This window comes from Mizuhopecten yessoensis, unplaced genomic scaffold, assembly GCF_002113885.1.
Source record: "Mizuhopecten yessoensis strain PY_sf001 unplaced genomic scaffold, ASM211388v2 scaffold10987, whole genome shotgun sequence".
NCBI classification, from domain to species: Eukaryota; Metazoa; Mollusca; class Bivalvia; order Pectinida; family Pectinidae; genus Mizuhopecten; species Mizuhopecten yessoensis.
Window position 1 is genome coordinate 169,211 of NW_018408821.1, and position 14,628 is coordinate 183,838.

General features: G+C 35.0%; 1 protein-coding gene across 2 annotated transcripts; it reads right to left on the reverse strand.

The window, feature by feature from the left end:
* Positions 1–6,115: 6,115 nt before the first annotated feature.
* Positions 6,116–14,623, reverse strand: LOC110464419 (DNA repair protein SWI5 homolog). Of its 2 annotated transcripts, none has more exons than XM_021519624.1 (5): positions 14,587–14,623; positions 10,647–10,692; positions 9,802–9,929; positions 7,781–7,875; positions 6,116–6,741 (listed from the first exon to the last, which is right to left on the reverse strand). In XM_021519624.1, the coding sequence occupies exons 1-5, from the start codon at positions 14,595–14,597 to the stop codon at positions 6,677–6,679; spliced, it is 345 nt and encodes a 114-aa protein (XP_021375299.1). In that variant the 5' UTR covers positions 14,598–14,623; the 3' UTR covers positions 6,116–6,676. The 2 variants fall into 2 exon arrangements, with proteins under 2 accessions (XP_021375299.1, XP_021375300.1); XM_021519625.1 differs by lacking the exon at positions 14,587–14,623 and adding an exon at positions 13,681–14,017.
* Between the last annotated feature and the right edge of the window lie 5 nt (positions 14,624–14,628).

Genomic DNA, 14,628 nt, shown 5'->3' on the forward strand with positions numbered 1-14,628 from the left:
GATGCCGAACCATGGCATCAGCTCACTTGGCCCTTCAGGCTAGGTGAGCTAACAATGCTGGCGTCCATTGTGATTTTTAATCATATGATAGAGTTAAATGAAATGTTTATGCGAGAAAAAACAGATGCCATACTACATGTAGTTTATATGTGAGTGTTGATTGTTGAAAGATATAAATATTAGTTTGAGTAACCTTGCAGTATTTTGTGAAATGTCCTTAGTAAAATATCATGTATAGAATGCACTTTTACTATCTATTTTCAAGTTACGATTAAACCATACTCGCTTTTCAATATATATTTGTATTACTTAGTTGTTTTTAAGATGATTATGAACTCTTCTGTATTATATTATTTTTAAATTAAATGTTTTTAAAATGTTATGTTAATATTTACAGTGCCAAGTTATTTTCATGTTATAATATCTTAATTATAACACNGAACGTTTGATATAAGCATGCAGTCAAGTACGCATAAGGCAACTTTAGCTGAATTTTTGTTTGTTTGTCAGAATCATGTGGATTCAACTGCGTACTCGCGTATAGGCAGCTACGCGCCTGATGACTCAGTCTCGTCAATATTTTTCAATGAGTCATGCATATCGCCATTTTGCTAATCTTGGCCGTGTGTGTTGATAATTGCTTTTATGATGCGTCTAATCGAATCATGAACTGATCTTTTTCTTTAATTCTCGGTAACATGGAGGCATTATTAGGTTTACATACATTGATTCCAGCATATGGCATAGCTGAAAGTCTTTAGATACTATTATAAACCTGGTAGCGAAAAAACCAAGAAGTAAACATCAAAGTTATAACCAGGCTTACAATACATATATATAACATCTCTATACTCATGTTCTCTCCAATAATACATTTATTAAAGTTTTTCAAGCAAAAAGGATTTTCTACAAATACGCAACACCGTGTCTTGTGCAAGAAAAATTATATTCATCGGAAATGAAAAAAAAAAATATCTACTTATCTACTTTTTTGTATTCCTCTCCGTTCAACTACCTGGTACATTAACTTAACTTTGCCATGGACGAAGGTAAGCGAGCATTGTACGTAACTATATAATTAAGAAACATATCATTTCTGTGTGTTTTATAATCTATTAAGGAAAAAATCAATTAAAATAAATATGACACTCTATATTTGTTGAATTTGAATTTGAATTGCTGTTAAATTCAATGAGACCTATATTACCTTGGCTGGTAGGAGGACATTTAATGACAAAGAAACAAAGAAACTGTGATTTTGTAATGTTGAATACCTGTTATTACACATTGATATGTATGCAATCTACCATGGTACACTTTTGTCTGAGGGATATGAATTGTTTGTCAGAAATTTTACATCAAATGTAAAATAAACCAATTCAATTTACTTTCGACTCCATCTCTTATATTTCCATGTGACGGTGTCCACAAGGTACATCAACTCACTGTAGTGTTGGGTAGTTTTGATTAAAACGATGTGCCCTTTTCCCCTGTGTATGCATTGTGTGCATGGTATTATGTATGCTAAAACAGACCACTGAAGACTGACCATGCATATGGTGCTGGCTGACCTTTCGTTGCTGGCTATGAGCTTTCTTACTTCTTCTACACTAATTGTGATAGTGGCAACAGACATTCAAATATACAAAGTATCTGAATGTCAAGTTTTATTCGTTCTGTGATAGAAAAATGTATACATAATTTACTAACTGTGAGTAACATACAAATATTATCATTGTAATGTTAGATAATAACAAAAGGTCAATGGACACATAGTTGGTGGGCTATCATTATTTGTAGTCCAAATATCACGTTAAATTTTACCAGATTTAAAGGGAGAAACACAGTGCAAATTGTATAAGTTGATGTTATTAAAAATACTGATCGAGATTATCAATTGATTTCGACCAAACCAGACTACAGAGGTCTATAGCCCACATTGTAGGGACACTAACGACACCTTGCTGCTTGAACTATTTGCAACACAGCTGTATTTATGTGTGTATATAAGCATGATTATGAGGACAAAATTCAAACGAATTGGAAATCAACCCTCAAAATCAATAGGGTTCAGTCTAAACCCCAAACCAAGAGATTTACAAACGATGAACCAGAACCAAGTCTTTTCTGTTGGCATGCTAATATAAGCTGCTGGGTTATGCCCACATGCCAAAAAGGCAAATATGTCAAAAATAAAAAACAAGAGATCCAGGGGCCTTATCAGTCATCTGAGTCCTACAGTATTTATTTTTGTTGTTGAAATATGAAGTGGAGATAATAATGTCAGTCATCCCTACAAATTTGAGTAAAAAATAGTTAAGCATAATGATAAGTAAAGTTTGTCGGGACCACGAGTTGATCATTCCTAGACCAAGTTTCAGTTAAATCGGCCTATACGAACTTGATTTTAAGTTTGATTTTTTTTTTTCAAAATGGTGGCCGTGGCGGCCATATTGGATTTCTCATGTGAGGACCATGAGTCAATCATTTCAACCAAGTTTCAGTTAAATCAGCCAAGCAAAACTTGACTCTAAGTTGGAAATAGTTTTTCAAAATGGCGGACATATTGGATTTCTGATCGACCCGAAAAAGAAAAAAAAACTTTGTCAGGACCACGAGTCACTAATTACTACCAAGTTTCAGTAAAATCGGCCCAGTAGAATTTGACTTCAAGTTTGAAATTGTTTTTCAAAATGGCGGCTGTGGCGGCCATATTGGATTTCTGATTGACCCGAAAAATAACAACACTTTGTCAGGACCATGAGTCGATCATTTCAACCATGGTTCAGTTAAATCGGCCCAGTAGAGCTTAACTTTAAGTTTGAAATAGTTTTTCAAAATGGCGGCAGTGGTGGCCATATTGGTTTTCTGATCGACCCGAAAAATAACAACACTTTGTCAGGGCCATGAGTCGACCATTCCTACCAAGTTTCAGGTAAATCAACCCAGTAGAACTTGACTTTGAGTTTGAAATAGTTATTCAAAATGGCGGCCGTATTGGCCATATTGGACTTCTGATCGACCCCAAAAATAACAACACTTGGGCAGGGATCGGCCGGAGATGTCAGTAACATTCCCATGACCTTTTTCCGCCGATACAGGAAAAATTTCAAAGCAATCTTTCCCATCATGAAAATTAACGTCAAAAACGACGATGATGTCGTTTTTCCACTTTCCGTTTGGCAAATATTAACGTTAATGTAACCTCATCGTTTCTCAACGATAACAAAAGAATCGTTTTTACGCCTTTTCAAAATTGTGCTAATGTAATTTCTTGTCTCAGATTGTGTCATAAATAACGTCATCAAGTTTTTTTGAGTAAAATATAAATTTTCATTGGGGCCTGTCTCCTGTCTAGGGGTATTATTGGACAAGCAATGTTGGAAAGTAATTTTTGTACTGGTTATAACTTTGAAAACCACATGAGTGCATCTCACAATAGCTGATACATAACAAATAAAATAAAAAAGTAAATATAAATGTGTATTTTCTGTAGATTAATCAGGGATCGAGACTAACTTTTTTGCTTGGTAATCCACAGGACTAATTGAAAAGATTATTTACTAGTCCTTTGTCAATGTAAAGTTCTATGAGATTTCCTGATCAGGAAACATTGCGATTTACAGCATGAAACATCAAAAGAAGACTTAATATAACTACTGCCATAAAAATATGGTTACGTTATAGGATTTTTTTTGACAATTATCATGCAATATATATTATTTAAAGCATTTTTCTAAATTTTAGAAAGTAATATTGTTATTTTATAATCATATTTTTCACAAGTCCAAAGGTCCAGTTAGGTGATTCACTGGTCCTTGCTGAAATCAACTAGTCAAGGACTAGTGTGACCAAGACTCGACCCCTGTTAATTAAATACATTTGTAATGGAACTTATGTGCATTGATAATGAATCCGGAAATAAAATAGTTTAGTATTTGAAGGGGGCATGGCTATATTCAATCTTGAACTTGCTGCTCAGACATGGAGTAATTAGAAGCACCTTAACACAGAAAAGTTGTTTGTCAGCATTAATTCTGGACTCATCAATTTTGTGGCAAACAAGTGACAAACATATCACTACATACTCTGGGTTTCTTGACATATTTGAACGATATGATTCGGTCATGGCAGATAGGGGGTTTATATTCTAGAAGAGTTGGGCAGAACTGTTTATTCCTCCGGGTGTAGGAGAGCTTCTCAAATGTCAAGAGCTGAAGTGAATCTTACAAAGGCCATTGCAAATCAGAGAATTTACATTGAGCATGCAATCAGATGAATAAAAACCTTCAGGATCCTCAAATTTGAGGTACCTCCTTCTCTTGTGCACCACTTGGATGATATTGTAAAAGTGGTTGCTGGAATTTGTAATATGCATCCATCTCTACCGAGGTATAAGTAAATAGTAATTTTATCAGCAGCACCAGAACCTGTTCCTCAATATATCCCACTATTGCTTTTCATGATCATCCAAACTTTCAATGTTTACAAATTAATGTTGTGTTTATATCAGTCGCTGGTTCACCTGCCCTAGCACTGTGTTTCCAAATATAATCCAGTTTTGATATATGTGAGTCAAACTTTTACTCTTAAGATCCACAAAGCTTCAACTCTTCTTTAACAAAAGTACCAGGTATTTTTAGGGCAGTAATAATATATTGATATGTGCATCTCTGTATCACAATATTTTGTTTAGAGAACATGTATCCAGTGATACATATGTGTATTTATATTTAATAATTTGTAATTAAAAGTGCAAAATTTGACATTCTCAGGGTCTATATGCACACTGACACTGCTAGGATCAAATTACAGTGTACTGCAAATATTCCTAAGTATCCCCAATAATTAAATATAGTGTGAAACACTTATCAGACATACAACTACAACTGTGCGTGGGTGGTGTCTGGTCAATCGTGTCAGTAGTTCGGTTGATCTGATAATAGTAGAAATATGACCAGCACGGAGACCTGGCTCTCCGGATGATTGATCAGGCAAATGGGAACTGGACAGGTCTTTATTAATATTCCAGCCCAAAAAAAGGGAAAATTTACAATTATCTTAATACCTACTGTATCCATCTCTCCCAATACTCTATCTGAACCTTATTGAGTTATCGGTAATACTTGGACATGAAATTGTGCAAATATGGTTAAAATATAAAGCACATTCTATCAAGAGTTCTAATTGAATATCAATTAAGCAAGAATATAATAATATATATATATTATATACATGCATNTGGTTTCATAGCCGATTTTACTGCTCCATTTTCCTTGCAACAGCAAGCCCACACTGTATGCGAGTCGCCCTTCATTTTCTGTGACAACACGGTGTACATTTGGCTGACAAAATATAGCCGATGCAGTTGATATGGAATGGTAGTAAACTTCCTGAAAGTGACCAGACTGAAAATACTCATAAGCCTTTCCGATTTTGTAATCATTTAGAATAGTCTGTACATATATAAACGGTCCCAGTTTCTCCACGACCCACCCAGTGTGTAATAACAATGGGTCCGGTATGTCCATCGTCTACATGTAACAAATTAAAGTAATCTCCCTGCTTTGTTTTAAAATACAGGCATCAGTTTGAACACAGACTTAATTTAATTCCGTGGTTTGGACAAGTGGTAGCTTAATCGTAAATGCAGCAAAACATAATGCCGACAGCCATTTCTTGCTTCTGTCTTTTGACAAACCGCGCTTGGAAAACAAATCACGTAAATCGGGAAGTTTCCATGTTATAAAATCATCTAAAGTAAGATTCTGATCATTAGGATCCGTTGTCTATAAAATATATATAACGTTCAATACAAAAAATAAGTGTAAATCTAAATCATGTCTCATGCGAGGCCCGTCTCATGTCGAACTGTCAAATTTGTTTACACTGGCGCTAGATTTTTTTTCTCCTATGACCTCTGACCCGTGCCGCCATCTTGGATGGGTTGATATGTCTATAGTTAATAAAACTAGTACCTGTAGTGGCGTAGGAATATATATGCTCTCACAGTTTTGACCAATCCCAGCACCTTTAGGTTTTGTTCACGTGTGTAATACCATATTTATGACATGGCCGTATGACATAGTAAAATGGGTCAGTTATGTGATAAACAAATTCTCTGAATAGCATTTAAGAAATATTTTAAGGATATATTTCTCAAGGAATGAAATAATATTTAAAAGTTGGACAGGATTTACAAAATTCACAACCAGGATTTCATTCAAACCAGTTCTCTGCAAAAGACCTCCAAAAATGCAGCTTTTTTTCTTAAGTAACCTTTCCAAGACACACTTGGAATCAATATAGATAGTTCAATAACAAAGTGACACTTTTGAGCAGCAAATGTCCTTCCCAAACACTGAAAGAAAATGGTTTGTTTACTGATGTAAGTCCCAAGAAAATTCCTGCACACACAGTATAGTATAAGTATAATCATCAACACATTCTGCTATGGAATAAATTCCACATTTGAATTCAGTAAGTGATGGCAATACCAGCGTTCACATGTATACGTAATTCTAGCCTGGGTTATGTCTTGAGGTGTTCAGGCTTATTGTCTTCACAGACAGTGAATGCCTGGCTGTCTTTAACTTCAGGAGAAGTCGTACCCCTCAAGCAAAGACACAAGGACTTTCCAGAGGCTGTCACATGTACCAGATGTTGTTGTGTTCTATCAATCATTGATGTCCAGGCCATACTCTGAATACAGGTCTCTGGTTCTAACACCATCAAGCTCAGCTGAAAATAATACACAAAATCATTCTTGATTGACTAAACAAATCTATTGGACTTCTATATATGGTCACATTCATTGGGTGATGAATTGAGTTGGTCTATATTGTTTTCAAGTCATGATTAAGACCACCTCAATGTATCACTATATCAGTTTGAAAATAGAAAGATTTAATCCTTATACCTTCATTTAACAAATTCAAATTGATTTGACTTCTTTTTCCTGAAGACCAGCTTAATTCATCACCCCACAAACTTGTCCATAGATAAATTTCCTTCCATAAAATTAAGGAAATTCACTAAAACAATCAAACTGCAAAGTAGTGATGGGCTGATGATCGAAAATTGATCGGTTTGCTCTTTTTGATTCCAATTATCGATTACAAATTTCTACAACAATATAATCAGTTCATTATTGAAATCAATGGACAATCAATTTAAAATCATAATGTACAAATGGTTTGTAATCAGAAGTAGTAAATTTAAACCAGTTGATGGTTGATTGCATAATTGGTTGATAATTTCATGTGAATTGATTCCGAAGCAGAGTGAGAACACTACTGTTACATGGACAGAGTTGTTAATTATACACAGCAGGCTTCATTTTTTTTTATGAAAATGAATTTTTGTCAGCTTTCATCCTTTATGTCAATCGTATAGTAAAAATTCTTAGATTAAATGACTTTCAATGCAAACTATATATTGTATATATTTGACACTTTGGTTTTAATGACACTGTGACTGAACTGATTTGCTTTTGGGAAACATGACATATTGCCTACAAATTCCCTAATGAACTAATTTAAATATTCATGTCTCTCCCCAAAATTGCAGCAAACACATGACCATCATGCTATTGTTTTGATTTAATAATTCTCAAATAAGTGTACCACAAATATAGATTCAGAGTATAATTTTTCAGGTGGAAACTGATTGTTCATGCTTCAATGTAACAATATTTACCTAACTTTAACTATTAGATAAAATAGAATCAGTCCTAAGAATCAATTGAAAGTTATATGGTTAAATATCAATGATTACTTACATATCCTGCCCAGGACCATCTGGCCAACATCTTTGATTTCATTATACTGGTGCATCATATCCATGTGTTTCTTTAGTTCAGTCACATCATGGCCACTGCAGCACAAAAAACAAATATGTCAACACTAAAGTAAAGAGGGATGTCAAACTGTCAAACGTTGAGATAATGTCAATACTGTTAAACAAATACAAGTTCAGCAATGTAGCACACAGATAATAATGTTAATACAGGAGCACATATAGATAAGGTCAACACTGTAGCAGAGATAACGTCAAAACTGTAGCACTAAGAAAATGTCTGTACTGTAGCACAGTACAAATGACAACATTGAAGCACATAGACATAATGCCATTATCAATACTGTAGCACAGAGAAAATGTCAATATAGAAGTACATAGAGATAATATCAACACTTAAGCACAAAGATGTCAACACTGTAGCACAGATAATATTAACACTGTAGCACATAGAAAATGTCAATATAAAAGTACATAGAGATAATATCAACACTATAGCACAGAGAAAATATCAATAATGTCGCACAGACAAAAATGTTAATACTGCAGCACAACAAAATGTCAACACTGTAGCCAAGAGCTAATGTCAACACTGTAACGTCACAGAAAATGTAAACATTGTAACGTCACAGAGAAAATGTCTTTACTGTACTGAAGCACATGCATGGACCGGAGACGAGATCCTATAGAAGGATCTTGGCTCCCACTATGAAAGGATCTTCATCAGATCTACAAAAGAGGCCTGCCAAAATTCTCTGAACAGTCTCAAAAATAAACATGAACAACTAGAGATCAAGGGGAATATACAAATTAAATTTGAGGAAGATCCCTCCAGTACTTTCTGAATAATGGTGACATGTACATTGAAGCACGACTATCAAAATTCAAGATGGCCAGCTGTCGACAATTTTGTTAATCAGGAGAGTCTCAAAAATAAAAGGACAAAATTTTGCCATCGAAGCGCATAGACAATGTCAACGTTAAAGCCCATACTGAAAATGCTAAAACTGTAGCACAGAGATGTCAACACTGTATCATAGAGATTTCAACACTTTTGCCCAGAGATAATGCCAGGATTTATAATACCAACACTTTTGCCCAGAGATAATGCCAGGATATATAATACCAACACTTTTGCCCAGAGATAATGCCAGGATATATAATGCCAACACTGTAGCCCAGAGATAAATTAAAGTCAACACTGCAGACATGGAGGTTAAAAGTGCATGATATTTACTCAACACAATTTATAACAAGATTTCAACATAAAATCGCAATCAAGTCAAATAGAACTGTTATCTGAAGCATTATATGACCCCCATAATTGCCACCAATGCTACCTTATTTTTTCTATTTAAATCAATATTTGAAGAAGCAAGGGTATAGAAGAAGACAAAGCTTCAGAAAGAAGGCTGAAACCATAAAGAAGTTACAAAGGCACAGGTTCAGATGATAAATAAAAAGTTTGGTTGTAATCCATTTTGCGCTTTATGAGCAGCTGGCTGGACTGGTTAAGCAAAGGGCCATAACTCTCCAATATCAACATGTCGGCCACACTGTTTATGCAGAAGTTTACTTGATGGGCTAAATGTCTGCAAAGTTTGTTGCGGAAACTCAAGAGTAAATCCAGGAAAAGACTTATCTACAGATCAACAAACATACAATCAACACCATCCAAGTTACATACCCCAGCAACAAAGTTTGGGGTTTAAATTAAAGATTCTGACCACTGTCACAAATACTTTTGTAATCTTTACTTTATATTTTAATATGATTCTGTTGTAATTGCCAAAAGTTAAACTGAAAGGATAAGAACTTCTGTAAAACCCTACATAACAATACTTAAAGGGTGTTCATTGGTTGCCAAACCTTGGGGATGTCACTAATAAGGAAACAATTTGAGGTGTGTCTTCATAAATTATTTTCATTTTAATCATGATTTCAAAACCTAACAATTTTCGAAGAGATTGAAGTAAGGAAAAGTTTGATTATATAGAATTCTACCTATTTTTGAGATTGTCAATATCCTTCTGTACAGTTTTTGTCCTGTCCACCAGCTTCTGTATTTCGCTCCTCAGTACATCAGGGTCAGACATGGCAGTTTTCTTCTGGCTGCTGGCTTGATCATTGAACTACAATGACATAATAACAGTATATGACATCTTCTTCTTACTGATCTACCAATTAAGAACATTCACATTCAAACAAGGTAAACTCGCACATGTTTCAGTCTAGATCTGTGAAAGCAGCTTTCATATAAACCGCATTATTTTCTCGTCATTTAAAACAAATTTGTTCATTGTTCAATTTGCCCCCTCGGTTTATTGAAAATGTTAACTATTATAAATATTAAAGATTTCCCTTCATTCACAGTCTGATTTTATTTCACAATGTCAACTCTTGATTTTTTCTGCATATTATAAAAGTTTTCAACAAAATTTTATTTAGGTCACATTATCTTGTACTAAGCATAATACATGTATATTACAGGTCTTTTTTGCACTATTTTTGGAAAAGGACCGGATGCCATAGAATTGGGAAATTGGGCCGCTGAAAACCAAAATACGGAAAATTCAGAATATACTGGAAATTGATGATTATTTTATTCTAAAAAAGATCATCTAGGAGCAAAATAAACTTATTTTTAAAAGATTCTCTCCCCAAGACTTTAAGTTGCATTGTCAACTGTGTTAAGTTTTACTAAAGGTGTAAATATTCTTTTTTTTTCATTTTGAAAACTTAAAAAGAATTTCTGGGGTATGTTCCATGGGAATTGGGCTTAATTAACACCCTAAAAAAACCTGAAATGCATGTTCTGTGTAAAATGCATGTCACTGATTATTACTTACTGGAGATTTAAAGGAACCACAAGATCTCCTCTTCATTTTCACTTTCCTGTAATTAACCAATAAAAAAGTATGATTTGTGAAATCATCCAAAAATGTCAAGTTTCCTCAAACTTCAGTTTTATGGAGATATACATCAATGTAAGATAATCATAATTGTTGCATTGACTAGTGGTTTTTCCCATTAATCAATTTGTCGACTATTGGTCAGTTAGCTCAATAAACTGATTAATCAACAACAGATTTGCATGAAAGTCCAAGAAATTGTGTGTTAATTTCTTATAGAGTTTTAAGTAGAGTGATTCATGATTTTATGCCTATCTTCTTGCTGAACACTAAAAACTTCACAACGATAGTTTAGCCTTGATGGGTTTTTTCCAGACGCCCTGTTGGACTCATCACTGTCTTATAAATTACATGTAGGACTATAAATTACATGGTATCTCTTTTTGTTTTAAATTTGCTTGTTTGTTTGGGGTTTAATGATTACTCCCAACAGTCAGGATGATATGAGGACCGGTACCTATAGGGAGACGCTGCCAGATTTTTTTTTTAAAGTAGACAGAAAAGAAAGACATCAGAAAAATAGGAAACAAAAAGATGTTGCATGAGGAGAAGCAGATCAATTTTGTTTCTTCAATGTCATCTGTGCAGACACAGAATAAAACCGTCAATCCTGCAGGGGGAGGGGGGCACATAAGTTGCTTTTTACACATGATACACATGTGTAACACATGATACACATGATACACATGGTACAGATGATACACATGACACATGGTACAGATGATATACATGATACACATGGTACACATGATACACATGATACACATGACACATAATACACATGGTACAGATGATACACATGATACACATGGTACAGATGGTACAGATGGTACAGNATAACACTTGATTTCCCTCGCTCATGTAATGTAAAGTTAAAATCGGGGGTTTGAATGGTCCACGGAGGAACATCAGATATGTTAAATTCAGCTATGTCCGTCAATTTTATGTTGAGTTCTTGCAGGAAATTCAAAATTCGGACCAACCAAATGTTGGCAGATGTTTTCAAACCCCTGATTTTAACTTTACATTACATGAGCGAGGGAAATCAAGTGTTATGCCCGAAGAACACAAATCCTCCTTTCGGGAAGGCATTTCGAATTACCCTTCTCATACACAACTTTACACCGATGGCTCCAAAGAAGGTCAGAAAGTGGCAGCAGCCTGCTGTACTGCCAATACTTGCACTTCAGTCCGACTACCAGACGGCGCCTCCATCTTTTCTGCTGAAGCATGCGCCATTGGCTTGGCCTTCGACCATATCGATGAACACCGCATTAAAAAGGCAATTATTTGTTCAGACTCTCTATCTGTCCTACAGAGTTTACAGTTACGAGATCCTAAAAACACAATCGTACAAAACCTTGCTCTTCGAATATCTCGTATATTAAAAAAGTCTAAAATAACTTTACTATGGATTCCGAGCCATGTCGGAATAAAAGGCAACGAATTTGCTGACAGGGAAGCAAAAAATGCATTGAATCTCGAACAAACAAATATCAAACTACCATACACAGATTTTAAACCTACTATTCGTACAGCCATTCAAAATGAATGGCAGAAACGCTGGTCTCTGGAGACCAACAACAAACTTTTTAAGATACAACCGAAACTTAAAACATCTATTCCCAGTCGGAAAGATCGTAGAGAGGAAGTTGTCCTCGCTCGGCTCCGCACTGGGCACACATATCCTACTCATTCGTACCTTTTAAAACGAGAAGATATACCTTCATGCCACGCATGTGACACTCCATTTACAGTGGAGCATTTTTTAATAGAATGTTCCGATTTTAAACACATTCGTGATAACTACTTCCGAGTCCCGGATATGAAAACACTTTTCAGTTCCGTGGATTCGAAGGCATTATTTAACTATTTGAAAGACATCGGTCTATTTTATAGACTCTGATGTCTTTTAACCCACCTTATCATTTTTGACGTTATATATATATCGCATATTCCATATCATCTATTCGTTATCTCTTTTATTATTTTAACCCCCTTTTATTATTTTTTATTATCTACACATACAATGCGAATACTTTTAAAATGAACCATTTTATCTGATTTTATCTTCGCTATTCACATGTTTGTTAAAAAAGTAAAATAAATAAATAAAGCACCATGGCCCTAAATGACCACAGCCGTCGATAGGCCGTTAAACATAAACAAACAAATAAACAAACAAGGTACAGATGGTACAGATGGTACACATGGTACAGATGATACACATGGTACAGATGGTACAGATGATACACATGATACACATGGTACAGATGGTGTAACACATGATACACATGACACATGATACACATAATACACATGGTACACATGGTACACATGGTACAGATGATACACACGGTACACATGGTACAGATGATACACATGGTACAGATGGTGTAACACATGATACACATGACACATGATACACATAATACACATGGTACACATGGTACAGATGATATACATGGTACACATGATACACATGGTACACATGATACACATGGTACACATGGTACACATGGTGCACATGATACACATGGTACACATGGTGCACATGGTACAGATGACACACATGGTACACATGATACACATGGTACACATGATACACATGGTACACATGGTACACATGATACACATGGTACACATGGTACACATGGTACACATGATACACATGGTACACATGGTACACATGGTACAGATGACACACATGGTACACATGATACACATGGTACACATGATACACATGGTACACATGGTACACATGATACACATGGTACACATGGTGCACATGGTACACATGATACACATGGTACACATGGTACACATGGTACAGATGACACACATGGTACACATGATACACATGGTACACATGATACACATGGTACACATGGTACACATGATACACATGGTACACATGGTACAAGCTTTGTTTCAACATCATGTGACTACAAAGTTGATGGGTGATATATACCTTTTGTGAATCCTATCTGAACATATATTGTGTCTGATCTTGGATGACAATGTTGTGTCTTGTATTTAATAAGAGTTGCAGGATCTTCATGATTATTGTGGTCACAGTGATTCCTCTGTAGCTAGGTCTAGAGTGTTTGAAGGGTCCATTTTCTTAAATATTGGCAAAGACTAGGTCTTCTTTCATTCTCAAACAACAAATATACAAATTTGTTATTGTTCAATTCAAAAGTGGTAATAGTTAACCACTATTGAACTGAACAATAACAAGTTTAAATTTGTAACATGAAGCTTAACTTCGAGCTCTTCTTATTTGTAATTGGGATAATTCTGACCAGCTGAAACAATTAATTTCAGAGTAAAGTTAAGATGAAAAGACGAAGGTTTTCGACCGATATTTTGTGTTTACAAAGTGACGGTAAATGCATAATTTTAGAGAGTTTGTTGCCAACTGCGTACAGTAGACGTACGCAGTTAAGCCGGCCCCGTATTCATGAAACTGTTCTCATGGTCAAGCATGAATTTCCTGCTCAAACCAACTTTCTTGTAGTTGTACGTTCACTTAAATCATGTAATACGGTCAAAGAGTCAAGTGTAAAAATTGACAACGGTATTCGGCTGTAATTCTCTACATAATTCTTCCAAATCATTGACAAATGTTATCTTTTTCTTGATTTATCACGGAAACAAGACATTGAGTGTGAGCACAATATATTAGTGTGAGCATGAGAATGGTTTTTCGATTTTGATTTCTCCTCCCAATCCGACAGAAATAGAATCAAGTACACAGTGATCATACAAACGTATATTTAACTGATATTTATCATTAGGCCTAAGTTACAATCAATAAACGTCTGTAATTGCAACGCCTTATCCCTACTGCAAAATTCGCAGATTTCGAACTTACCGGGCTGTCATTTAATTTACAAGCGTATTTATGAAAGTGAAA

Coding starts and splice junctions, on each gene's coding strand:
- LOC110464419 (XM_021519624.1), bottom strand. Junction 7,876..9,801: donor ATTGACAATCTCAAAAATAG/GTAGAATTCTAT, acceptor TTTGTGCTGCAG/TGGCCATGATGTGACTGAAC. Junction 6,742..7,780: donor GATGGTCCTGGGCAGGATAT/GTAAGTAATCAT, acceptor TATTATTTTCAG/CTGAGCTTGATGGTGTTAGA.